The sequence below is a fragment of the Festucalex cinctus genome, chromosome 9 (assembly GCF_051991245.1).
Source record: "Festucalex cinctus isolate MCC-2025b chromosome 9, RoL_Fcin_1.0, whole genome shotgun sequence".
NCBI classification, from domain to species: Eukaryota; Metazoa; Chordata; class Actinopteri; order Syngnathiformes; family Syngnathidae; genus Festucalex; species Festucalex cinctus.
In genome coordinates this window covers 29,977,105-30,003,748 of record NC_135419.1, presented here as the reverse complement: position 1 = coordinate 30,003,748, position 26,644 = coordinate 29,977,105, and the positions used below count along the sequence as shown (strand labels likewise).

At 39.2% G+C, this 26,644-nt stretch overlaps 1 protein-coding gene across 6 annotated transcripts in view; it reads right to left on the bottom strand.

Moving 5' to 3' along the window:
- Positions 1-26,644, bottom strand: part of trappc11 (trafficking protein particle complex subunit 11) — a 411,517-nt gene that overhangs the window by 31,851 nt on the left and 353,022 nt on the right. For all 6 annotated transcript variants that reach the window (XR_013284891.1, XR_013284892.1, XR_013284890.1 and 3 more), the window contains one exon: positions 9,276-9,429. Coding sequence is in view for 3 of the 6 variants with exons in the window: in XM_077531543.1 (XP_077387669.1) it covers positions 9,276-9,429 (154 nt within the window). In the remaining 3 variants the exon portion in view is untranslated. The remainder of the gene's footprint in view (positions 1-9,275; positions 9,430-26,644) is intronic.

Here is a 26,644-nt window from a genome sequence, read left to right as displayed (position 1 = left end):
CCAGGAATAAATAAAGTAATTTAGGGAGTAATATCATTTTTACCATCTCAATTTTGTTATACATTGTCATTGGCAAAAGAGACCAACGGTTCAGGTCAGCCTTAATGTTATTATTAAGGGGGATATAGTTATGTGTATAAATGTCCCTCAAGTCTTTGGGTAGCTGTACCCCTAAATATTTAATCACGTTGTTACTCCAGTTGCCCTGTAGGAGTCCTTTGACCGAGTTGCTTGGGTTATAATTAAAAGTAATAATCTGTGTTTTATGGTAGTTTAATTTGTATCCTGAACAAAGAACCAAACTTGTTAAGTACAGATATCAATGTTGGTAATGGTCTCTGGGTTGGTAATGGTCACCAAAACATCATCCGCGTATAAACTAACCTTATGCTCTAAACCATGTATATTGACACCTTGGATGCCCACACACTCTCTTATGGCCTGAGCCAGTGGTTCAATAAAGAGGACGAACAGAGCCGGGCTGAGCGGGCAGCCCTGTCGGCAACCTCGTTCTAGAAAAACAGTGTTGGAAAGGTCCCCATTCACTTTTATTCTGGCCGTCGAGGAATAGTACAAAGAGCCCAGACATTTAATTATCTGTTCACCAAAGCCAAAACGTTTTAAAACTTGATATAAGAACTCCCACCTGACCGAATCAAACGCTTTTTCCGCGTCCAGGCTAAGAACTATTGATTTCTTAGTCTTCATGTCATCGAGAAGGCGAAGTGCTCGTCGCACATTATCATGCGTTTGCCTATTTTTTTTAAATCCTGTTTGATCTGTGTCTATTAGTTCGGGGATTATATTTTCTAAACGTTTGGCCATTATCGTTGCGAAGATTTTATAATCTGTATTTAAAATTGATATTGGCCTGTAAGAACTACATTCAGAGACATCCTTCCCAGGTTTTGGTATCACGGAAATTAAGGCACGTTTCCAAGATGGCGGCGGTGTTCCGCCTCCCAGAACATAATTGAAACAAGATTTCAAGAGTGGTGTTATGAAAGGTCTCAAGCTTTTATACCATTCTCCTGGATAACCATCTTCCCCTGGCATCTTGTTTCCTTTTAAGCTCAGTATTATCCTATCAATTTCATCATTTATCTGACGTGTAAGTTTCTCGTTGTAATCTGTACCTATCGACGGCAAATCAAGATTGGCTAAAAAATTATCAACAATTGGTAAATCTGCTGCAGGGGTTTGGGTGTATAATTTAGTATAGTAGTCCACAAAAGATTGTTTTATATTCTCTAAGTTCAACTCCATCTTTTTAGTTTTGGGGTTTCTTATTTTGTAAATATTTCTATTCGATTGCTGTTTACGTGCCCTCCAAGCAAGTAATTTTTTTGGCTCTCGGACCATTCTCATAGTAGTTCTGTTTAATAAATTTTGCCGTCTTTTCTATTTGGTTCTCGTATAACTCGTTCAAGGTCCGTTTTGTACAATTTATCTGTTTAAGTATGCCCTCATCATTTGTTTTCATGTGATCATCTTCCAAATGTTTAAGCTTTTGCACCAAATCCTCGATTTGCTTGTTACGTTCCTTTTTTTTCATAGATGACCACACAATTAATTTGCCTCTGAGGACTGCTTTGGCCGCATCCCACAACACACGAGGTGAAACATTGCCGTTATCATTATGAATCACATAGGCCTTAAGTTCCTCCTCTGAATATTTCAAAAATTGAGAATCATTAAAGAAACTCTTATTAAGCCTCCAAAGTGTCACTTTTCGTTTGTTATCCAGATGCAAAGATAAATAAACCCCTGCATGATCCGACACATCCTTAACTCCAATGTTACAGTCAATTACCTTATGCCTATCCGTATTAAACATAAAAAAATAATCCAGTCTAGAGAATGTTGAGTGTGGGTGGGAAAAAAAAAGTGAATTTTCTTTCACCTGGGTGTAAATCTCTCCACACGTCTAAAATACCCAATTCCTTCTGAAGTTTTGTAACATACCGCGTTTCAGGAGACAGTTTCTTTAACCTATGTGAAGAGTCTAGTAGTGGTTGTAAAGTGATGTTCCAGTCCCCCCCACAAATCAACACACCAGATGTCTCTGTGCATATTATATCAAAAACCTTCTTAATCAACTGCTTGTCCCTCCCTGGAGGCCTATAAACATTCAATAACGTCACCTCCTTATGATCAATAAAACCCTTTACCAAAATATAACATCCTCCCTTATCCTTGATCTGGGAGGAGAATTGAAAACTAATCCTATTAGAGATAAGAATTGCCACTCCCCTTGAATTACTTTTCTTAGAGGAAGAATAGTATGTATGTTTGTAACCCATTTTTTTTTAGCTTATCATGCTCTTCGTTGCTAAGGTGGGTCTCTTGCCAAAAGATTACATCCTGTTTTTCACGTTTCATTTTAGCTATAACTTTACTCCGTTTAACAGGGTTTGACAACCCATTCAAGTTTAGTGTTACTACATTATACTTTTGGTTCATTTCTCCTCCCAGAAATACACAAAAAATAAACACAGAAAAACATTATTGCTGGATGGCTTAATTGAAAAAAACAGTGTCGGTCTTAACAATACAGAACAACAATAAGAAAAAGAAACATACCACAACATTGTTGACCTCTAAATTTGAGGTGATATACTGAACACCTCGAGGTTGGGAGGGGAGTCCCTTAGGAACAAGGGAGCCCCTCGCAATGTGGGCCGAAAGGACCGAGTCGTCCCGGACATCACGACTCGCATTAAAGAGATGGGAGCCAAACCTAGCTACCCGGCGTATGGGTCAAAATTACTATTAAAACAAAAAGGAAAAAAGGAAGACAGGTTGTCATCATTACAGTCTTATCCTTGGCTCACCAGTCGTTACAACTGAGGGTCTGATTCAAGCAGTATTCTCACGCCGAAAGTGATGATACTAAGTGATACTAATGACTTGTTAAGTATTACTTCAGTTTGTATAGGTTATTGGGACGTTATTCTAAAGTTGCCACTGTTCCTCATTTATTACGTGTTAGTAAATGTGGAGTAGTTGCAACTTTAGAATAACGTCCCAATAACATGAATACAGTAATAACTAATATTTAAGTAGTAGATTAACTCACTTCTTTACAGCAGTTGTTAATAGTTTGTTAACCATCTACTAATACTATAGCAGTGAAACCTTGTAGAAGAGCAAATGAGTGGAAAAAGTTCAATGGTACGGAAAAGTGATATTTAAAATATTAAATGTTTGTACCTCAATTTTGGTTCACCCACAGGCCCAAGAAGCAGCACACGGTCACAGAAAAAATCTGTGAAGACTCCCTCCACCAAAACACTGATCAAAGTAAATAGTCCTAACACTTTCTTGGGAAAACATGTTTGTTCATCTGACAATGATACATGGAAACTAAAAACCTAATAAATAATGTTGATAAGAATATACACAATACGTAGGTTGAATTGTGTTATTATACGTAGTAGTGCATTTAGTATTGTATTTTCTATTATGTTGTAGATGCAGATGACGGTGGGACAACTGACACATCTTCTTCAGCCAGCTCGTCTCCTGGTTCTTTCTCTGTGTCCACCACTCCATCCAACTCCTCTTTATCCAGCTCCTCATCTTCATCATCTGATTCTTCCAATTCAGACAACAAATTGAAGAAAAGACGTAATAAGAAAAAGAAGCACCACCAGAGATGTAAGAAAAAGGACAAGAGGAAGAAAAAAAAAGAAGAAAAAAAGACATGGCAAGCAGAGAGGTAGGCCTAAATGTAAAGCGAGGAAAGCAAAAAGCCTGCTACCCTCATGTGTGTCAGGCAGGCCTGTACAAAAGTCAAAATTGAATTGAGAATGACGCCTACTTTTCAATTCAGTCCTTGAATTTAAATTGAGGTGGCAAACAGGAAACAGAATTGTGATTCAAATTCAAATTGCAGGAAGTAGAACTGAAATTCCATGAAATTCAAAGAAAGTCATGATATGTAGCAATGACGCTTTATATAGTATATAAGACAAATATTATTGTAAGGACTTCATCTACACAAGACTTAATTATAGTGAATAATAAAGTGTAGTAACTGTTTTCATTAACATTAAATGTGGACTCGGATAAAACGGATCATCAAAATTGTAAAAACCTTGACATAGTTTATGATGGTAGGACAGCACTTAATTTCCCAAAATACCTTACTTTATCTAAGCCTTTAAAGCAGGGGTGTCAAACTCATGTTAGCTCAGGGGGGCGTATGGAGGAAAATATATTATCAAGTGGGCCGCATCGAGAAAATAATGGTATATAACTTAAAAACAATTGCTGTCATTTATACGCAGATTTTCGTGGACCAGCCCTAAATTACGGAGCTCAACTGTAATCATATTGTTACAAAAAATAACACGAATGCAAATGGAACACGGAAACACTTTGCCGGTATACGTTCCAGACGTGTTAAATCGACCTGTTTTGCATGTATATTGTTCCCAGAATGCATTGCATGGCGTAGTTAATGATGTTATAAGGACGTTAATCCTTGTCATATCTATTTGTGTTACCAGTAATTGAATTTGTGTCATATTTAACACATTTATGTCGGTGTATGATCACAAAAATAATATAATTAAACAAACTGTAGTTTAAGTTGTGTGTAAAATAATGACATCCAGGACAATTCCCATTACAAGTTGCATTGCTCATCTTGTGAAATTAATTACAGGACTGCTTGTGAAATTACAAATCTATATGTTTTGATTGTGGCCGGCTGATTAATTAGCCCGACATTACAATTTATTTATTTATTTATTTTTTAACTTTACAAAAATATCTCGCGGGCCGGATTAAACACATTTGCGGGCCTGATCCGGCCCGCGGGCCGTATGTTTGACACCTGTGCTTTCAAGGAATACTATACACATTTTCCAATTTTCATCAGTAAAAAGTTAATATTTTGTTTATAATAGATTTGATAACTTCATTATTTTTCATGTACAATTAACAGCTTTAAAAGGGCATTTTGGCACCTGCTGTCGACTGAAAATGACATCACGTGTTGAGGGACTTACCTAATGTTTACCACTTGAGCAGTGATTGGTTGTTACCTGGGCCCTCAACACATGTGATGTCATTTTCAGTTGACAGCAGGTGCCAAAATGCCCTTTTAAAGGTGTTAATTGTACATGGAAAAATAATGAAGTTATCAAATTTATTATAAACAAGATATTAACTTTTTACTGCTGAAAATTGGAAAATGTGTAAAGTATCCCTTTAAATGACGGCTCAAACATTTTTGGATATTTTGTTTGGAACACACTAGTGGAATACACTGTGTCATTCTCACTGATATGTGATGAGAATTGGTTCCTCTGAATTGCATTAAATGAAGTTACACTTCATGTAACTCAAATTCAGTCGAACATCCTCTGGGGTGGATTTAAATTCAAATTGTAATTCATTTATTGAATGTCACTGAATTCTGCCAGGCATGTAGACATCACCTCGTCTGGCTGTATTCAAAGTGCTTTGTTGGCGCAAGCATTAAAATACAGTGTTGACAAAGCAAATAACAGCAATACAGACGATAAATAAAAACAAACATAAAAAATAACATCACATTATCTCTCTGTCTGTCTGTATCTGTCTGTCTGTGTGTAATCTTTATTCTCCAAAATGTATTTTCTGGACCCTGCAATTGCTCGGTGCTCATGTAATCTTCATTATTTTTTCAACCACTTTGCTTCTGTATGTGATTCCCTGTGTTTATTCACTACTCGTATGTTTTTGATATTTAATTTTTATTTTTATTATACCTAAATTTCTGTTATTTTCAGCACGTCATCCTGAAGAGGTCATCAGGAGATACAAGAAAGTCCTTAAGGCGTACAAGAAAGATAGAAATCTGAGTGTGGCATATCGAAAGGTCGGTGTTGACCGAAACACCATCGTCGCCAATGCACCCATCTGTGAGCTGGCTGTTGTGGCCCGGAAGAAATACAAGGAGTTGCTGATTGCTCATACACCACAGCAACGACGACAGGACTTTTCAAAAAAATGCCTCAAAGTGTTGAATGATGACCCAAACCTTTTGACGGACGTTGAATACCAAAAGAAAAAGGGGAAACTGATTCCTCTGTCTAAGAAAGCTTAGGTGATGTTAAACTGTGGGATGGTGCCTTAGAGCAGTTTGGTTGTAGCTGTGTTGCTAAATAAAGTATAGAGCATCCAAGTTGTGCTACAATATGATCACGTCAAAAATGCCAACGGCTTTATTTTGATTTTTGTTTTCATGTCCTGCACAAAAAGAATCTGGAATGGGTTTGCATGGGATACCTGTGTTTTACTGTTTTATACTCATGTTATGCTATGGGATGGCTCAGTGTGTGTTTTATGACACATTAAACACAATGTTCAACATTTCTGTGGTGTGTCGTTGGTCAAATACTGTACACAGAAAAGCGTATGTGTAGAACAAGGCATAGTAATTTTAGATTTTAAATTTCACCTCCAAATTCTGTACTTTGAACTTGTTCCACCTGTTTGTTGTTTGACAAAGTTTCATAGGTATTAGTAGATGGTTAACATCTAATATGTAAAGAATTAGCTAATATATAAGTTAAGTATTAGTAAGTAGCTAATTTATACTATTGGGATGTTATTGTAAAGTTGCAACTGTTCTTCATTTACTAACAGTTAATAAATGAGGAATAGCTACCACTTTAGAATAACGTCCTAATAACATATATAAACTATTAACTGATACTTAACAAGTCATTAGTAAGTAATTTACAAATAGTTTAACTTAGTCTTACTAATTTATAATATATAGTTACAAATGATTAATATACAGTTAACAAGTCATTTATAACTCAATAACTAACAGTTTAATAATGACATGTTAACTGTTCATAGTCATCAGTATAAATCCTTAACAAGCCGTTAACAAACATTTAATAATTTATTAACAACTCATTAATTAACAATCAACTAATGATCTATGAACTACTTATCACGGATAGTTATTATAAAGTGTTATCGTTAGTTTTAGTCAACTAAAATAACCTTTAATAGCACCTGTGTTTTTCAACACCTTCCCTTCTTACTTTGACCATCTCCAAACATTTTTGTTTTTATTTCATTTGAACTGAGTCAAATGCCATTTTTAGCATATGTCGCGGGCTACTAAAAAATGGACGGCGGGCCGCAAATGGCGCCCGGGCCGTAGTTTAGACACCACTGGCATAGATCAAGAAGTCCACATCATGTTACACCAGAACAAAAACCTGATGTAAGCAACCACCAACCACAAGAGGTCGAGGTCAAGTGTGAACCCGAACCTAGACGATATCCTTCTAGAGAGAGGAGAAGGCCAGACAGATATACTGATTGCCATGTGTCAAAATATATGTGTGAAGAAGAGACTGACATAGTCCAAAGTAACATAGATTACTGTTGTCAAGTGACATGTAACATACCTGTGTCATTCACAGAAGCTGTAACCTCAGACAAATCAGACGAGTGGGTCAAAGTAATGGATGAGGAAATACACATTCACTTAGAGAGAATAATACATTTACCCTGACCGACCTGCCAGAGGACAAGAAAGCAGTGGGGGGTAGATGGGTGTATGCTATTAAGACTAATGTTGATGGATCTGAGAAATACCGCTATGTTGCTAAAGGGTACACAAAAGATGGGTGTAGATTACAGAGAGATGTTTTCTCCCACAGCAAACATGACCCTCAAAATTGTGTGTATATAACTGACATGTATTGTTTTGTTTACGTGTAATAATGTGAGAGCAAATGGGGGTGTTGAGTGATGCTATCAATTATTGATGGGGGCAATATGTACTGATTGGGACCACCTGTGGAGTGGGCGTGTCTCAGTTTAATAAACAGGCTCTCCTGCACGCAGGTGCCCCTGTTGCAGTGTAGGTGCTATGAGCAGAAAACACCTCTTGTCCTTTTCTCCCATGTTTTTTTTCGATGCATGCAGTCGATGCAGAGTTTGCAACGAGTCGCTGCTGCGAAATGCCGCCCTGCTAACATGGTCGCCTGTTGTATATGGAAGGGTATATTTATTAGTCTGTTTCATGGTGCTGTAGTGATTAAAGAGAGCTTACATTTCTTCTTCTTTGCATACTGTTTTTTTTCCCTCCAGAATCTCAGACGTTAAGCCACAGGGGTAGGGTACCCTGGTACTCGAGAGCCGCTGTCCCACCTGTTTTCCATGACTCCCTCCAACACAGCTGACTCGTTATCATCATTATCATCATCACCAAGCTCTGTAGAAGCCTGATAACGAGCCAGTTCATCAAATCAGCTGTATTGGTGGAGGGAAACATGAAGACAGGCAGGACAGTGGCTCCCGAGGACCAGGGTTCCCTACCCCTGCGCTAAGGCTATCCTGGGCTGCTAGTAAGTGGCCATTTTAACAACAAAATCATAAGAACATGGTTATTTCGGACTTAACGTCCCCCACCTTCCCCAAGACATGAGCAAACTTCTGCCAGAAGTGCAAAGTGCAAGATGACATTTCGTTCTGACACCCAAAAATTCATTTTGGTCCAGGTCGGACCAGCATCTTCCCCCACCACTGGAGTCAACACAGCACTCATTGGTGATTTGTGGACAGTTTCACCCCTCTGAGGTTCCAGAACATGCCAAGGGTGTCCTGGTGCCAAGTGTATATATGGACACCATTATGTTTAAACATTGTATTCGTTACAAGGTAACATTGTATTCGAACAATCCGTGGCAGGAACAGAAGTCCAGTATCAGAACACAACATGTTCTAATATAAAACAGTCAGCACAACAAAACACTAAAGCATTACAGTGTCTCATGCTGAGTCAAAAGCCAAAGACTAAAAATGGGTTTTAAGATGAGGTTGAAAAATGGGCAGAGATGGGGCTTGTCTAATGTTTAGTCGGAGGTCATTCCAAAGAGAGGAAATACCATAGAAAAATGGACGGCTGCCTGTTTGAAAGAACATGGTGGATGGTCTCTTACTGTTTATGTAACAGGTGGGTCAAAGAAAATCAATAAGGACTGTGTATCGATAATTTTGCAGAAAAGTACACTGAGTATTTTCGCCAAAGAAAACCAAATGGTTAACTTTCCCCACAGTACCTCAATAAAATCTAGGTAATCCATATTACATGAAACCCAAAGCTACTGAACCTGTAGGTTCAGAGGAAAACTTTGTTGTGCACAGAAGTAAAATATTCATTTTGTAACTTCCTGCAGTGGATAAAATATCTACAAACCCAATGTACAAAATTGATAGAATACATAGCTAATACAGTAATTAAAATAACGTACCGTCTTGTAACTGGGATTTATGGTGTTGTGTGTTTGTTGTTCTGATATTATGCAGAGATGAAGAAGCCAAGAGCAGGGGCCAGGGAGATGATGACTGGATCTCTGTTAACATCAGAAAGGGAAGGTCCACGGCTACTTGCTCCAGAGGCTCAAACTGCAGTGAACAAAATATTTTTCCAACAATTCAATGTAATTTATTATACAGTATAGTGCAAAATAATAAGTTATTTTGGGGTACTTGACACATGAAGTATACAAGTATAAATTTACATGTGAGTTATGTTTTTAGTTTTATAGTAAACTCCAATTGGGATTCCATTAAACAATTTAAAGGATGCTTAGAGATGGAAGAATTACATACAGAGCATCTGCAATGCAAGCAACATAAACCACGCATCACATTTTGATGACGTGTTTGCGACTGTTGTTGGCAGCCGGTGTCTGTACCAGATGCGATCAGGCTGCCATATGGTATCACTACAGGATTGGCAGGACATTATCCGGTTATCTTTACTATTTTCTTTCCAATGTTTTGACGTAAACCAGATTTTTTTTTTTTTTTTTCATATATCTTGGATGATTGGTTAGCACGTCCACCTCCCAGTGCTGAGGACACAAGATCGAGTCCGGGCTTCGGCCTTCCTGGGTGGAATTTGCATGTTCTCCCCATGCCTGTGTGGGTCTTCTCCAGGTACTCTGGTCTCCTCCCACATTCCAAAGACATGCATGGCAGGTTAATTGAGCTCTCTGAATTGTCCCTAGGCGTGCTTGTGTGTATGGATGGTTGTTCATCTCTCTGTGCCGTGCAATTGCTGACAAACCCGCGATTTTTACCCGGCGTAGGAACCATCGCAGGCGAGCTAAGTTTTTTTTTAAAATCATCGGTCTCCTGGAGGTCTTCGGGTGGCTATAACTGAACCGTATGTCCTACCAGGGACGTAAGGGCTCGTCTCGACGACAGCTTTCCAACGATATTCGGTGCCACAACATTATGTTCTGGAAATAGAGGCCCGACAGTTTCAATATTTCATGCCCGCCATGGGGATCTAGTTTGTAGCCTCCGTGCTGAATGGCAGTTGAGGAAGCGGCGGCAACTATGGAAGCCCAAGCGACGCAACCCCGCGGGCCCAGCAACGCGATTGAAAAGAATAGAACTAGGGCTTGACGATATGTCCAAAATGGTCATTCCGGACGATTAGGATTTTAATTGATTTAAATCCAAAGTTTAAAAAAACAAAAAAAACAACAACAACAAAACATTTAAACAAAGTTTGATTTATTCAAAAATAAATCTTGTGCAAAATGTTCAGACAATATCGTACATTGATTTTGAATCAGTTTTAACGTAAATTTAACATACATAGCTTTTGCAAAAAAAGCTACTCATCTTTTGAAGAACTTAAATGTCACATAGTGGGTGAAAAAAACTACTCACAGCTTTGGCTCCTTAAATGCCATACATAGCTTATGCAACAAAAAAAGCTTCTTATAGCTTTTGCATAACCTAAATGCCACATAGTTTGTATAAAAAAGCTACTCATATCCTTTTGCTCAACTTAAATGCCACATACATAGCTTGTGCAAAAAAATAAGGTACTCATAGCTTTTGCTCAACTTAAATGCCACATGTAAGTAGTTCTAACAGTTGTAAATAAGTATTGTAAACCACACATCCAGTATTCTACCACCATAATATCAGAACAACAAACACACAACACCATACAGCTCATCTCACAATAACATTTGTATAGAACAGAACTTCAAGATCAACAGCTTATAATAATCAACACCACCTTTGATTGTAATTAAACTCAAATTCCTTGCAAAAAAACTAGGCTGCGTCAACTGACTCTGGCAAAAGACAAGCTCAATTCAAGCTCTAATTCTTTCGGATGCCTTTGATGCAAGTGCTGGAACAGGTTATTTCTGCTGCTTCTTACTCTTTGTTTTACAGCTGTTCGGCAAACCTTGCACACGCTTGTAGTTTGCTCTATGTCGCTCTTGTAAAAGCCGAACCAATTCCATATAATAGACGTAACATGAGTCCCTCAATCCTGCCTTCGCGTGCTATGGGAAAGATGCACGTTACCCACTCGGAAATTCCTAATTACGACCGAGTTCTGTTCATGTGATTTTGTTGTTATAGCAAAATTGTGTATGCTACATAATTGTGTAGATTCTAAAATAGCCTTCTGTGCTAGCAGATGTTAATGCCCTTATAAGTCTTAATATTCCTTGCCATTCACAAATCTTTGTGCGCTCTCTGCCATGTTGAAACTTGGAAAAAAAAGTTCACTCAACTCGGAAACTCGGGTATGAAAATAAATTCCCAGTTCTCCAGTGGAAAATACGACATGAGGGGGCATTCACGTGCAATTTTCTACTTGACGTGCTATTTACCATAATTACAATACCACATGAACCACAGCAACTCTTCGCCTTCTGCAGCAGACATAATGTGCGCGAGTAGGCAGCGTAGTGTTTGGCTGAAGTAGAAAACAGGCGCTGATGTGGGGCTCCAGGTGGAGGTGTGGAACCGTCAATTGCCTTCGGTGACGGTTGGCGTGGGTTCGCTTCGCCGTCTGGGAGGCCATGTAGGTTTGTGTGTGTGGGTGTGTGTGGGTGTGTGTGTGTGTGTGTGGGGGGGGGGTGTGTGGGTGTGTGTGTGTGTGTGTGTGTGTGTGTGTGTGTCATTTCCTTTTTTAATGCACCACACACATACACATTCATTTTTTTGGGGGATGCAGGTGGATCGGAGTAGGGGAAAATTTTTTCCCTCTGCTCCATCTCACCTGCTCCCAATTTTAATGCACCACACGCACACACTGGTGAAATCTAGAAGCTTCAGAGCGAGGACAGCCGAGGAGCAGGTTAAGGAAAAAAAGTACTGACTTTTCAGGAGCTCAACAAAATAATGTTGACATGAGTTAAGTTATACGAAATTATTGACTATTTTTGATAGACACTGCTGTTGCAGGCAAACCTCGTGTTCCAATCAAATATTTTGCAAATATATCGAGTTGCGTATGCCTAAGGTCATACTGCACCTCCACAAAAAATGGTGCGACCAAATCCTGTGCTGTGCGAGCAACTAAAAATGTTACTCGCACCAGTGCTAGTAGTGGAAATGTTAGTGTAGAGCCCTGGAGTGAGTGAGTGAGTAAACAAAAAAACAGGCGGTGATGTGTGGAACGCCTGCACGGCTGTCGCAGGGTCCTGTGCGCCTTCCGATGGCGTCACATACCACAGCTTCGCTATAGTAGGGCCATCAGCAAGCACGCCAGCCAACAAACGAAGGACCCCAAAAGAACGAGCGTAAGCAGGCGCGATCCGCTCAAGGGAGAGGATGTGTATTTATTTATAAGCACCTCAAGCTCATTTTCACATCGTGGTACTTTAAATGGACGAATGGACTTATCGCCCAGCCCTAAATAGAACCGTCAAAATAGGGGTTAGGTCCAAATAAGTTCTCGCTCTCCTGGTTGTGCTGCACTCACTCCATGTCTGCTGTTGTCAATGCTCGTCGACTTACCACTCGCAATCAATTGCGTTATATTTTTAATGCACTAATTTGCGCGTAATTAATTAATCTAGATTAACGCATTAACCTGACAGCCTTAATTTCATCGTACTAATAGGGCCATCTACTGGCATTTTTTTTTTTTTTTTACGCTTTTTCCTTCAACATTTTTCTCCAACCACGTTAACTGGCTCTACCTCATATTTGCTCAGAAGAGTGTTTGTTTAGGCCTTCATGATGTTATAATGAACTTGGTGAGTTTTTGTTAATCAAGAAAATGTCAAACATACACAGAAACTAATGAAACTTGGCACACTCATCTGGCCTGGCAAAAATAGCAATATTTTATCGAGTATTGTGCGATTTTTCACAAATTTGACTCACTAGCGTCTGCTAGAATTTTTTAACGAAGCAGCCCCAGTTGTACATTTAAGCAAGATCCACAAAAATTTGGAAGTATATAAAAGAGTCCAAGACCTACAAAAAAAGTCTTTCAGAGCCATAGGCTAAAATCAACAGGAAGTGAGCTACGAATTTTTGAATGTCCAATTTTTGCACATGTACAGGGGGCATTCTTTTGCCCATATCTCCTACACATTTTTACGATTGACTTCAAACTTGGCCTGGACCATGTCAATACGTGGGCCATCAACAGGACAAATCTTATCGAAATACTCTATGACGGGGATGGGGCATCATATTTTGTGTCTCACATCTCCTTTGTCATGAAAGAGAAAACGCATAACAACTCCCCGGTACATTCTCCAAAAATCCCCCAAATTCTGAATTTATCTATATGACAATATTCGGTTATAAATATAACGCCACTTAACCTTGGGGAACCCAACATACAGGCCCCACGTACAGTATTTTGTACAAACGTTGGATACACTGTGATAACTAAATCATTTATGAATATGTTTTTATTTTCGACAACTCAAAATGTTCAGTGGCATCAGGCCTATCGATACATATGTACTTCTTATTTATTTATTGGTTGATTTATTTATTTTTGATGGTCTCTATGGACAATGAAAACAATATTGTGCTATGAGTACAACTAACTATGATGTATATAAAAATGCCAAACAGAGCAACTCATTGCCAAAAAAAATAAAGGGAAGCTAATTTTTGAGGGTCTTAACATTGACCAAAACTCATTGAGCTTTACACACTCAACACACCTGCCAAAAAAAAATCCATATGTCAAGGTTTATTATGCCATTTTCAAGAAAAATTCTAATTCGAATGTGCCAGTACCCCGACTTGTAAGTACCCCAAAGTGGCCCTTTATAGCTGCTTACAGCTTTAGTTATTATTATTATTATTATTATGATTATGATTATTATTATTATTATTATTATTATTATTATTATTATTTCAATTATTCTATTTATGCCAGTGGTATATAGTCACAGACATGACATAAATAACTGCTCTTCAATTGGATGGCAAAAGGTAAAACCAACCTGTGTGTCTCTGCCTGTTGCCATTCATACACTAAGACAAACCGCCAATCCCATTACTTCCTCTTCATCCTGCACTCTTTTTCTCATTTATCTATCCCCTCTCCCTTCTACTTCTTTGGGGAGGCAAAGACAAAAAATCCCGAGAGGAATTGGGAACATACGATTGCTATCCGATCTGCTACGTCGTCACCTTGAGCCGCCACTGTCACTGGCTGTGACGTAACAGACGCAACAACAGCGAGTGTTTACCAGAACATGCAATTGTACCAATTTCTGCCAAAATATCCAACATTCGATGAAACCACTTTCATTACAATGACATTCAATAAATATTAACACACATTTATGTGTCTCCTGCGTTTTATTTCCCGGTATCGCCATTACTTCCGCCATTGCTTCCGCTTGTGTTGCCAGGCGGGACGCATGACTGTAGTAGGGGAGAACCTAGGAAGGTCGGAATCTACCTTTGTGAAAAGGGAACTGCAGCCCTAGTCTGTAACCCTAACCCTATAGTTTCCGGAGAATTGGGAACCGTCGTTGTGAACGCGCATTCCAAGGGCTGAGGGATGAAGCGAGTGGTAAGGGGCGGTATTGGGATTGAGCCTAAGTCATGGTTACCTGCAAATATATCAGCTTTGTTTACTATACAAGCCTATATTTCACACAAACTACATGCAAAATAGGTGCCCTGCCTCCACAGGTTGGAACACACTGGCTCCTGATCTTAGAATTACTATCAGATCAAACTACAATTATACTATTATAAGATGAAATTATGAAATAAGACTTAAGACAATTATGTGTTATCATTCATATCTAATATGGATAGAGTAATGATTATCTTGTGTATTATTAGGTGTGTGAATGAGCTCAGCTCATGCTCTAAGTACTCAAACTTTAGTCATCTCTTCATTCACGTTCTAAACACCACCACACTTGATTTCAAATGAAACAGACAAGAAATGCTTTAATTACAGACTTCTACTTTTATTTTGATGGAGTGCATTTACAATACAGTCAATATTTGCCTCTCAGGCCTCGATGCTCCAATCCAAAGTCTTAAGTCGGAAAGTTTGTTGGAATGCACATCAAGACGATGGTGTCCATGGTTATGGCGCGCACCATGACATGGGCGTCATAGCTTTCTAGTGACGCAACAGCCAATAATATTGCAGCAGGGAGGGTACAGTCTCGGAGGCTTCTCGGGTTTCATGATGACTACTGGTGTTAGCTTATTAAGGCATCGCTGCCAAGCCTTTATTCATCCAAGCAAGCTTTCTGGTGCATAAAACGGACCTCTGAAGTACAACTGGTTGGAAATTGCTATGTTCATGAATGTGGTATTTTGTTTCAAACAGAAGTTTAATTTAACCAGAGGATATTCTCTGTTACATATAGCAAGCTGCTAGACGACGCCCACACCATAGTCCTCGATGCAGTTTTCGACGGACTCTCCGACTTCCGACATCAGATTAGGGTAGGCTTGAGAGGAAAATTATGACCGCAAATCCCCTCAAAATAAAGGTCGAAGTCTGCAATTAACGCACATCTTGTACATTTCAATTGAAATCTGAGAGTAATTCTAAGGTCAGGAGCGAGTGTTTTCCAAACTGTGGAGCCATGGCACTTATTTTGCATAAGAAAAAGTTCAAAGTAAACCAGCAAATAAAAATAAAAAGCTTGCATACTGAAATAGTTATCTTAAAAGGAACCCCGACTGTCATGACAAGTTAGCTCTATATTGTTTATTTGGTTGTCACTAACATAACTATGAGATTCCTAGTAACAACCGAATAAATAATATAACTAACATAACTATGAGATTCCAAACAACAACCAAATAAATAATATAGAGCAAACTTGTCATGACAGCCGGGGTTCCTCTTAACTTAATTTAGTCACAAATGTACCTTTGTGTGAAATTTGGTCTTGTATAGTTGAACACAAAGCTGATATATTTGCAGGTAGCCATGATTAGTCTGTTGTATGAATAGCAAAAGATGGACACCCAAAAGTAGATTTTACCCTTTTGCCATCCAATTGAGCAGTTATTTGTTATGCCGGCCAACAGGCCCGGACTGGCAAGGCGGGAGCAGCGGGAAATCCCCAGTTGGCCGCCAGGCGGCGCTCTTTATTTCGGGCTGCGAGATTGACTCAAAAGCAGGAATTAAATTGCTTTTGATAGATCTAGCCAGACCCAGAGTGACTAACTTGGCGTGGCATGCATTTTCCCACTTGGTCGGCCTGAATTATGGACCTTTCGGCCGCAATTCTATGTAGAATGGATGGATCATACACATTGTTGAAGCATCTCTCTCTCTCTCTCTCTCTCTCTCTCTCTCTCTCTCTCTCTCTCTCTCTCTCTCTCTCTCTCTCTCTCTCTCTCTCTCTCTCTCTTTCTCTCTCTCTTTCTTGCAGTCTCTCACTTTACTCTGTCCTCCCCCTCCTTCGTCAGGACTCGCTGGCCGACACACAGCCAAACAATGTCAAAAGTAAAATCAGATAGCAGAAAAGAGTGGCACAGAAAGGGCAACATTAAAGGCACTGTCTGCCAGTTTCACTCTGGAAAAGGCACTTTTTAAATACAGGATTTAAACAATCGAACCACTTCTCAACTTACATATCAGGGCTTGTCTTCATTTCTGGTGGTGAGTTCGTCCTAAACCCGCACCCCCCCAGCCTGTATTTTGCCATTTTGTGTTTGTTTTGTAAACAGCGGGACGTTTCTGTGGAGAGACAGTGTTTACACCCCTCCAGCCAATTGCAGAGCAGGGGGGTGGTGTGTCGCAAACTGGGCGGGCGAACGTGTCGGTTTTGTGATGTCACTCCCACGGCAATTTGAAAGCACGCACAGATTTTTTTTTTCACTCACTCACTCACAGAAGTTTACATGTGTGAATGAGTGAGTAAAAAAATAAAAAAATAAAAAATCTGTGCGTGCTTTTCAAATTGCCGCTGTATAATTTACAATATTCTGTGTGGGGCATGATCAACATGTTCAGGCGTTTCTGACTAATTTTTAATTGGATCCCTTCAACGAGCTCGGCACAGTAGCTAAAAACGTAAATTATGACATTTATTGTCACCACTAGGTGGCGCTATATGTATAACTGAATGTTATTAAATAGATGTTTTCAGGCCGTGACTATTAAGTTGCATGAGAAGTTTGAGATTTTTTGGAGCTTGTACATGGGAGTTATTAAGCATTTTGTCTTTCTGGACAAATTCAATTTTAAGAGACTTTTTCCGTTACCGTCAGATGATAGATTATTATAGAAAGGAAATAAAGGAGATTTCCTCTGAGGATGAGAAGGGGGAGATACTAATTATGACTAAAGCATATAAAAGCATATAAAAGTAGTAATTTAAAGGTACACTCAGTATTATACAGTGGCATCTAGTGGTGAAATAATAATTCATTCATTAAAAAAAAATTTTTTGTGTTAGTAGTATGTAAAGAGATATGTTGTATCGCATAAACGATTAAAATTTAACGGTAAGTCTAGAAATCACTAATTATTTTACATGTCCGCGCCGCGCCTTCTAGTGTCCGCCATGTTTCGCCGCCATCTTTCTGCTACGGGTGCCGTCAAAGACAAATTTCAGCAATCCATTTCTTAACGCGTTTTTGGAACGCCTTTGCAGACGAACTTCCGGTTTGTGTGGCAACCGCAAATAAACGAAGAAGAAGAGTTTCCGTTCCCCGAAGAGAGCATTATCAAGCATCACAATTGCGTTGGGAATTTATTTTATTTCAGCAAATATTTATTTATTTATTTTTATTTATATTTATTTATTTTTCGACAAAACAAGAGTTTATATTGTAGCCGCATTTGCCAGATGGAGAGAAATGAGGAACAGACTAGGTTTGGGAAGTGCCGGTGCCTTCGACTTTCTACTTGACCGGTAAGTAAGAGTACATTTGTGTTTACGTTTTGAGAGCGAGAGAAAAAGTATGCAACATACTAATTAATACGATGTTCGTACGATTGTTTTCCGATCATTATAGCTGTTGATTAGCAACTCCACACCACTCGAACGATTTCGTTATGTAGCTACTTTGCTTTGTTCTGCCCAAAAAAAATGATTCCCGCCGGCAGATTATATTCAGAGTAAATGCGCAAGTTATTGTGTAATGTGGTGTAACCGTGATTTCTGAGGTATATTTGGCCATAACTTCAATTGAGAATCTAAAGCATACTGTATTTGTGGAGGAGTTGAAAATTAGTATTTTCGTTGTGTTTGGTGAAAATAGTGTTCTCGAATCAAAGCAGGAAATTAATTTTGGGCAGGGAATAACTTTCTGGACTTAACTGCTGGCTGTACCGTAAGCCCTGCTCGAGTCTGAACTCTCTCATTCAAGTGTGTGTTGGTCCATTTGTGCAATTGGGTGCACAAGAATGTACAGGCTGCTACGTTTTCACGGAAACTCGACAAGCAAGCAGCCTTTCCATATTCTACGCAGTATGCAGTCAAGTTACTTTTATCTAGCTAATACAATGTTTTGGGGGCTTTGTTGGAAATGTGGTGACATATAGTAGTATCATCAATTATTTTATGTTTTTTTTTATTTTGTTTTTGTTTGTGTCACACTAGATCAACAGCCAAACTTGAGGGGTTCCAGAACCTGATGTATACAAGCATTCATGCACTGTTTAAATACATTACCGACCTGCAAGAAAAAAAAATATCAACGGGAGAGTCAGCAGCCAAATTGGAATGCCCCGAATGAGGACACTTCAGATGGAGGACCCCAGAAGGCTTCGGTGATGTACCACCAGTATCTCCACCTACCATATCTGAGCTGCAACAAACTGAAGACAGCCGAGGTCTTGGTATGTCATTTACATATGGACGGTATTACACACTACATTAACTTTTTGTGTGAAGCAATACGGAATGGTCACATGTACAAGCACCACTTGTTTTACACAGGACCTGCTGACCAGGTGTCTGAAGCCATGGAGTGACTCCTCCCTCACTTTCCTCAGCAAGCCTTTGAAGAAAATGATATCATCGTTGGTGGGGACATGCCCTCACTCCATAACGTGTACTTGTGCAGTCAAGGAGCATGTCAAACTTAATAAAACCAGCAAACATTGAAGTGACTTCATTATTACTGCAGTCTGTTCACACAATCAATGGACAACCCTTCCTTAGTTTTGCCCCAATAACATCATAGAGTAGGCGAAAAGTAGCGTTACAGATCATACTATGTGTTCGGGAGAGTTTGAGGAATGTTGTAATGTTAATGGGGGACAATGTCAGAAAAAAAAAAAAAAACATCATGGTATTGAGGTAATCAGATATTTTAGCTGTGTACAACACATACCTGCTCTGTAACACTACTTTTGGCCCAAACCTGTATGTCTATTTTCCATATATTGAAATGCACAGCGTATTGGTAAATTTCTGGACCAACTAAAATTCATGTAGCTCATTATATTCTAACAGCATTTTTTTTTTTTTTTTTTTTTACTTAATATGGTCATTTCATGTTGACTTTTATTTTACTTTATTTTATTTTTTCATTTTCATTTACTGTACCTTACATTCATTGGCCAATGAAGAATTCCTTGTCATTGCAAGCATTTATAATAATTCTCCAGGCTTTTGACGTTTTACATTTCTGGACATGTAAAATAGTGTTAGGTTAGGTGTCGAATGAACACTGCATGTTGACCTCAAAGGAAATAGTATTTTTCAGTTATTCAAAATGTACAAATTAACACACAACAGCAATATACAAGTTATACAAACTACAACAAACCAGTGTCATACATGGAGTAATTATTAGAGGTGGAACAAAAAACTGATTCGACCGAACCATCGTTCGTCAAGGGGAGCTAAACGATCGTATTGGTAGCAGACTTGTCAACCGATACAAAATCCGCCAGGAATCCTTAGATACATTGCTTGTAAAGCTGTGGACAGGATATCGCGTGGCCGTGAATCGGTTGCGAGTGAGGCTTTATGGTTTTCATTCAATAGCAAGAGTTCTGCGCCGTGCTCTACTTGTTTTGTTTACATTTCAGTAGCGTCACTATTCAAGCTACTTCTGTGTTTACAGAGAGCTAGCAAAGTAGCGCTCAGAGACGCTTCATTCCCCGGATGTTGTAAACATAATGCAAAGACGTTACACACCTTTTTTGGGGAGGAGCCTACCGTCAACGCCGTGCGCACGACACGGCGCGCGCGCGCACAACGAGTGACAACATGCAACTGGAGACAGTAACCCCGGGTTTTCACCGGATGCGGTTGCGGTGCAGTTGCGGTGCGGTGCGTCTTGACTGCGTGCTCCGGACAGGTCAATTTTTTTGTCAATCCACACCGGCTCCGCACAGCTGCGGTCCCGCAGCTCCGTCGCCGCCCACTTCCCAACGTGTCTCGCGGGACCGCGCGCGCGCGATCATGTGGCATTTCACAACGACAAACATACAGAAAGTCTGTGCTCAACAGATAAGCAGAAAGAGAGGTGGACTTCTTTTGATTTAACCTTTTCTTCCTCTTCTGCTATGAGATTCCATGCAGCATCCTTTTTTTGGTTGTCCTTATAAAAAGGATGTGCCGTGTCATATATTATTTTGTGGTTTTCCACCTCCAATATAAACCTCTCCTCGTCCATGTTCGCTGGTGTCTAAACCGTGAATGAGCACATGGCCCGGCGACGCCCACGTCACGTTTTGCTGAAAAGCTTGCGAAATAGGAGCTGGCGAGTGTTTTATTCTGAGAGGTAACCGTAAATTTATTGTAAAACTGCGTCGGTCTTCCTGTCCTGCTCGATGTGTTTTGTGCTAGCTTGCCATTTGCCGGAGGCCTACCGCTGCGGCGTCCGGCAAAAATAGAAAATAGGTCTATCCTTGCGGAAGGCCTGCGGCACGCCACAGCTGAGACGCAGTCGACACGCAACGCACCCGCAAGCGGTGTAAACTGCACCATTCGAATGAAGGGAATCTAATTGCTTGCGTCGCCGGACCGCACCGCAACCGCACCGCAACCGCATCCGGTGAAAACCCGGGGTTAGCAGGAGCCGGTGCCGTACATCTCGGTATTTCCCATGGCTATCGAGTCCTCTCGGTGCACTTGTATGTCCCGGGCCGGGGTTGGTACTGCGCGCGAGCCAAAAAGAATAACTCCCGTGAAGATCCAATGCATGGATTCAAACGACACAGGTATGTCCCACAGCCAACACACCAGCTATGCTAAAAGCACACTGCAAGTATCTCATTTGTCAGTTTGTGGCTCCCTGTCAATGTCTACAACTAGCATGAGCAGCAGATAGGAGAACTGAGACGTGCCCGCGATTACGTCATCAAACTGACAGCCCAAAAAACAAAATATAAACAGTAGTGATTCTGTGGTCATCATCGTGTCTCAGATTAAAAAAACAAAAAAGATGTCATACATTAACCAAAAATGAATGTGATGGCAAAAGAAAAACAAAAATTGTTAAAAACAAAAATTGTTGATTAAAAAGGGAAATGAACTTTTGGAAATATTTTTGCATATATTAAGTGGTTGAAATGTGTTTGATAGATTTATTGTTCCATAAGGTGGCTTCATATTTCTTTTGGCTGGACGGTAGGTTTATTTCATGTCTTAAATTTATGTTTCTGAAATACTTCACAATGTGCACATATTCTGTTTAATTGTGTTGGTGTCTGTCTAAAGGTTCAATATTTATATTTAACATTAAATTATCAACCTTTTGTTTTCCTGATCCTTATTTTGAAGAGAAAAAAACCCAAAACAATTATAACTGTCAAAAACTACTAATACATATTTAAACTGATACATTTTTCAGTCATATCGCCCAGCCCTTTGTTGCGGTATATTTAAATAACTGATTCAAAATATAAAAATATAGAAGACATATTTGTTGTTGTTCACATTTGTAGATACTGTAAAAAATTGTGGTGTTTTAAGATTAATGTTTATAAGCAACAAATGTCACTATAAGTTTTGAATATTGAAATGAATCGTATCAAATCGAAAATTGTATCGTTCCCAAACTTAATCGAACCGTATCGAACCGTTCTGTTCTGAAAGATAATCGTTTTTCAATCGAATCGCCACCTGTGTATCGAGATACATATCGAATCGGCCTCATTTCAGAGATTCCCACCCCTAGTAATTATATGCCAGGTAAAAAACCTTTGTATTGTCCTCAAGGATCTGGGAAAGTGTCACTTATTTGCCACAAGTCCACCAAGGTACTGGGATCCAGGTACAGAAAAATCATGGTGGTGCTGATGTGCCAGCAATGTGTCAAAAAGTATTTCTTGGTGTCAGTCTATCAGCTGGACTTGGATATCTTCATGTTCCTCCAGGGTCATTTCCTGTACGATTATCTGCAAGAAGGTAACAATTGTATGTAAGATGAGGTACCAAACAATGAACTGAAAGTCACTGAGCCAATGAAATACACATTACATGAGCAAGACTACTTGTGAAAGCCACGTAAATTCCTGCACATCAAAGTACAAGGAAGCTGTTGTATCTTCAATCAAAACTAATTAAGTTGCTTAGTGATATTTATTAGGTGAAATTGTTCAACATGGTGACAATCAAGACACGGGGGTATTTACGAGTCTGAGTTGCAGATGTGTAGTTTAGCTAACACCATTATTTTGTACGATATACTAAACATATCAGCAAACGATGTAATCTAAATACCACATATTCCAAGCAAAGGTATGTTTTGAGCCATTCACATGCATGCTCGAATGGATTATTTTTCCATGCTGACATAGTTGTACGTTACCAGACACCGCGTTCTCTTCCTCGTCTCCCTTGCCCCCTCCTCGCCCTCTTTAAGATGGTCCAAATGTCTATAAAACATATAACATTTCTCTGTGTGTTCTCTGTTGCATGGTTTAGTTGCACGAACAAATATGAACATAGATACCCATTAACATTAGCTGACGTACAGTATTTCATAACAATGCCACAAAAAAAATTATTCTGAAATTAAATGACTAAATCACAAATTTAGGGATCTGTACAGTATGTCTAACAAATGCAATTCACTTACGTCATCACTCGAGGGAATACCATAACTCGTTTGCGCTTCTGTTCTGGTGAAATCGGTGGTAGGCTGGCGAAGTATGGTCTCTCTGGGACACGGTAGTTTGTGTGCTTAAAATCATTGCATTCTCTTGTTTAACCGATAGATGGTGGTCGTGAGCTACACACTGGGGCTTTAAGAATTATATCGTCATTGTATAAAGTATTAATGAATGGGGAACGAGTCACTACACTGAACATTAAGGACACATGGAAAACTGAATTCAATACAGATATTAGTGATGAAGATTGGTTTAAAATGTGGAGGTTTCATCAAACAATAACCTGCTCTCGGACCTGGAGGGAATTCTCCTGGAAGAATCTTATGAGGTTTTTTGTTACCCCTAAATTGAAAAGTAAACCTTTAAAGACTCTTCAGAAATGCTGGCGTGAATGTGGGGAAGTTGATGTGGACCATTCACACATATTTTGGAAGTGTACAAAAGTTAATGGGTTCTGGAAGTTAGTAGGCTGGTAATCGGTGGTAGGCTGGCGAAGTATGGTCTCTCTGGGACACGGTAGTTTGTGTGCTTAAAATCATTGCATTCTCTTGTTTAACCGATAGATGGCGGTCGTGAGCTACACACTGGGGCTTTAAGAATTATATCGTCATTGTATAAAGTATTAATGAATGGGGAACGAGTCACTACACTGAACATTAAGGACACATGGAAAACTGAATTCAATACAGATATTAGTGATGAAGATTGGTTTAAAATGTGGAGGGTTCATCAAACAATAACCTGCTCTCGGACCTGGAGGGAATTCTCCTGGAAGAATCTTATGAGGTTTTTTGTTACCCCTAAATTGAAAAGTAAACTGTTAAAGACTCTTCAGAAATGCTGGCGTGAATGTGGGGAAGTTGATGTGGACCATTCACACATATTTTGGAAGTGTACAAAAGTTAACGGGTTCTGGAAGTTAGTAGATGAAGGGATGAAGAAGGTATTATGATATACGGTCAAATTAAGCCCTGGTATTATGTATCTCTGTAATTTACAGCAAAATACACTATTGAAACAGGATGAATATTTGGTAAAGATAATACTGGTGGCTGCAAAAAAACTATAACAAGGAATTGGGGGAGGACAATAATTCCGTCAAAGGACCAGTGGATATCTACAATTGAGGAAATTTTCCAAATGGAAAAACTAACACACAGACTGAGAATACAAGAACCACTGGAGCTGCGAGCAGCTATAAAGGGCCCTCGCAGCCCGGGCCACGTTGGGGTACTTGCACGTTGGGGTACTTGCACATTGGGGTACTGGCACATTGGAAGCAGAATTTCTTTGAAAATGGCATGATAAACGTGGATTTATTTATTTTTTGCCAGGTGTGATGAGTGTGTCAAGCTCAATGGGTTTTGGTGATTGTTAAGATCTGCAAAAATCAGCGTCTTTTTTTATTTTTAGGCAATGAGTTGCCCTGATTGGTATTTTTCGTAAAAGTATGTATACACACATCATCGCTCGTACTCATTGCACAATGTTGCTTTTATTGTCCATAGAGGCGATCAAAGAAAATGAAACTAAATAAAAAAAGTACATATGTTTGGATCGGTCTGATGCCAGTGAACACATTGAGTGGTGGAAAGTAAAAGAATATTCATAAATGACTTAGTTATCATATTTACAATGAGTTTACAATTTTTGCAAAAATACCGTAAGTGAGGCTTTTTTTTTTTTATGCCTCAAGGACTAGGTGGCGCTGTATTTATAACTGAATTTTGTCATAGAGATACCTTCAGGCCTTGACTATAAATATACATTTCAAGTATGGGATTTTTTGGAGCATGTACCTGGGAGTTATTAAGCATAGCCTTCATTCACGATATTGCTTTTAATGTCCATAGAGGCTATCAAAAATACATAAAACTAAATGACAAAAATATGTATGTTTGGTTAGGTCTGATGCCAGTGAACATTTTGAGTGGTGGAAAGTAAAAGAATATTAATAAATTACTTCGTGATCACACTGAGAATGAGTTTACAATTTTTGTAAAAATACCGTAAGTGGGGTATTTTTTTTTTCATGCCTCAAGGGCTAGGTGGCGCTGCATATATAACTGAATGTTGTCATAGAGATAGCTTCAGGCCTTGACTATAAAGATACATGTCAAGTTTGGGATTTTTTGGAGCATTTACCGGAGAGTTATTAAGCATATCATTTTTCATTGCGAAACACAAATTTTGATGCCCCGCCCTCATCATATAGTATTTAGAAAAGTCAAGATTTTTCTCCCTGTCGTTGGCTCAGGTCTTGACATAGCCCAGGTCAAGTCTGAAGTCAGTCGGATGAAACGTGTAGGAGAAGTGGGCAAAAGTATGCAATTTTTAGGCAATTTTTTTTCTTACGAATTTTCTTCTACGTTTTTCTCCAAACACGTTACCTGGACCTACCTCATATTTGCTCAGAGGAGGGTTTCGGCCTTCATGATGTCACAACACGAAGTTTGTGAGTTTTCGCGAATTGCTGTAGGCGTGGCTAAGCGCTGTTCGCCAAGAAAACAACGCCAGTTTTGAGGGTCTAAACATGCACAGAAACTCATGAAACTTGGCACACACATCTGGCCTGGTAAAATGAGCAATATTTTATTGTTGATTGTGCTATTTTTACAAAAATGACTCAATAGCGCCCCCGAGAAGTTTTTAACGAAGCAGCCCCGGTTGTACGTTTAAGCAAGAACGACGAATATTTTTAGGTGTATGAGGGAGCCCAAGACCTACAAAAAAGTCTCTTGGACCCATATGCTAAAATGAACAGGAAGTTAGCTACCAATTTTTGAATGTCCCATTTTTGACTATTTTTGCACATTCACAGGGGGCAGACTTTTGCCCACTTCTCCTACACGTTTCATCTGACTGAGTTAAGACTTGACCTGGACCATGTCAAGACCTGAGCCAACGACAGGGGGAAAAATCTTGACCTTTCGAAATACTATATGATGAAGGCGGGGCATCAAAATTTGTGTTTCGCACTGAAAAAGGATATGCTTAATAACTCCCCGGTACATGCTCCAAAAAATCCCAAACTTGACATGTATGTTTATCGTCAAGGCCTGAAGCTATCTCTATGATAACATTCAGTTATATATGCAGCACCACCTAGCCCTTGAGGCATAAAAAAAAAATACCCCACATACGGTATTTTGTACAAAAAATGTAAACTCATTCTAAGTGTGATAACTAAGTCATTTATGAATATTCTTTTAGTTTCCACCACTCAAAATGTTCACTGGCATCAGACTTATCCAAACATATATATATTTTTATTTATTTTTGATAGCCTCTGTGGACATTAAAAGCAATATC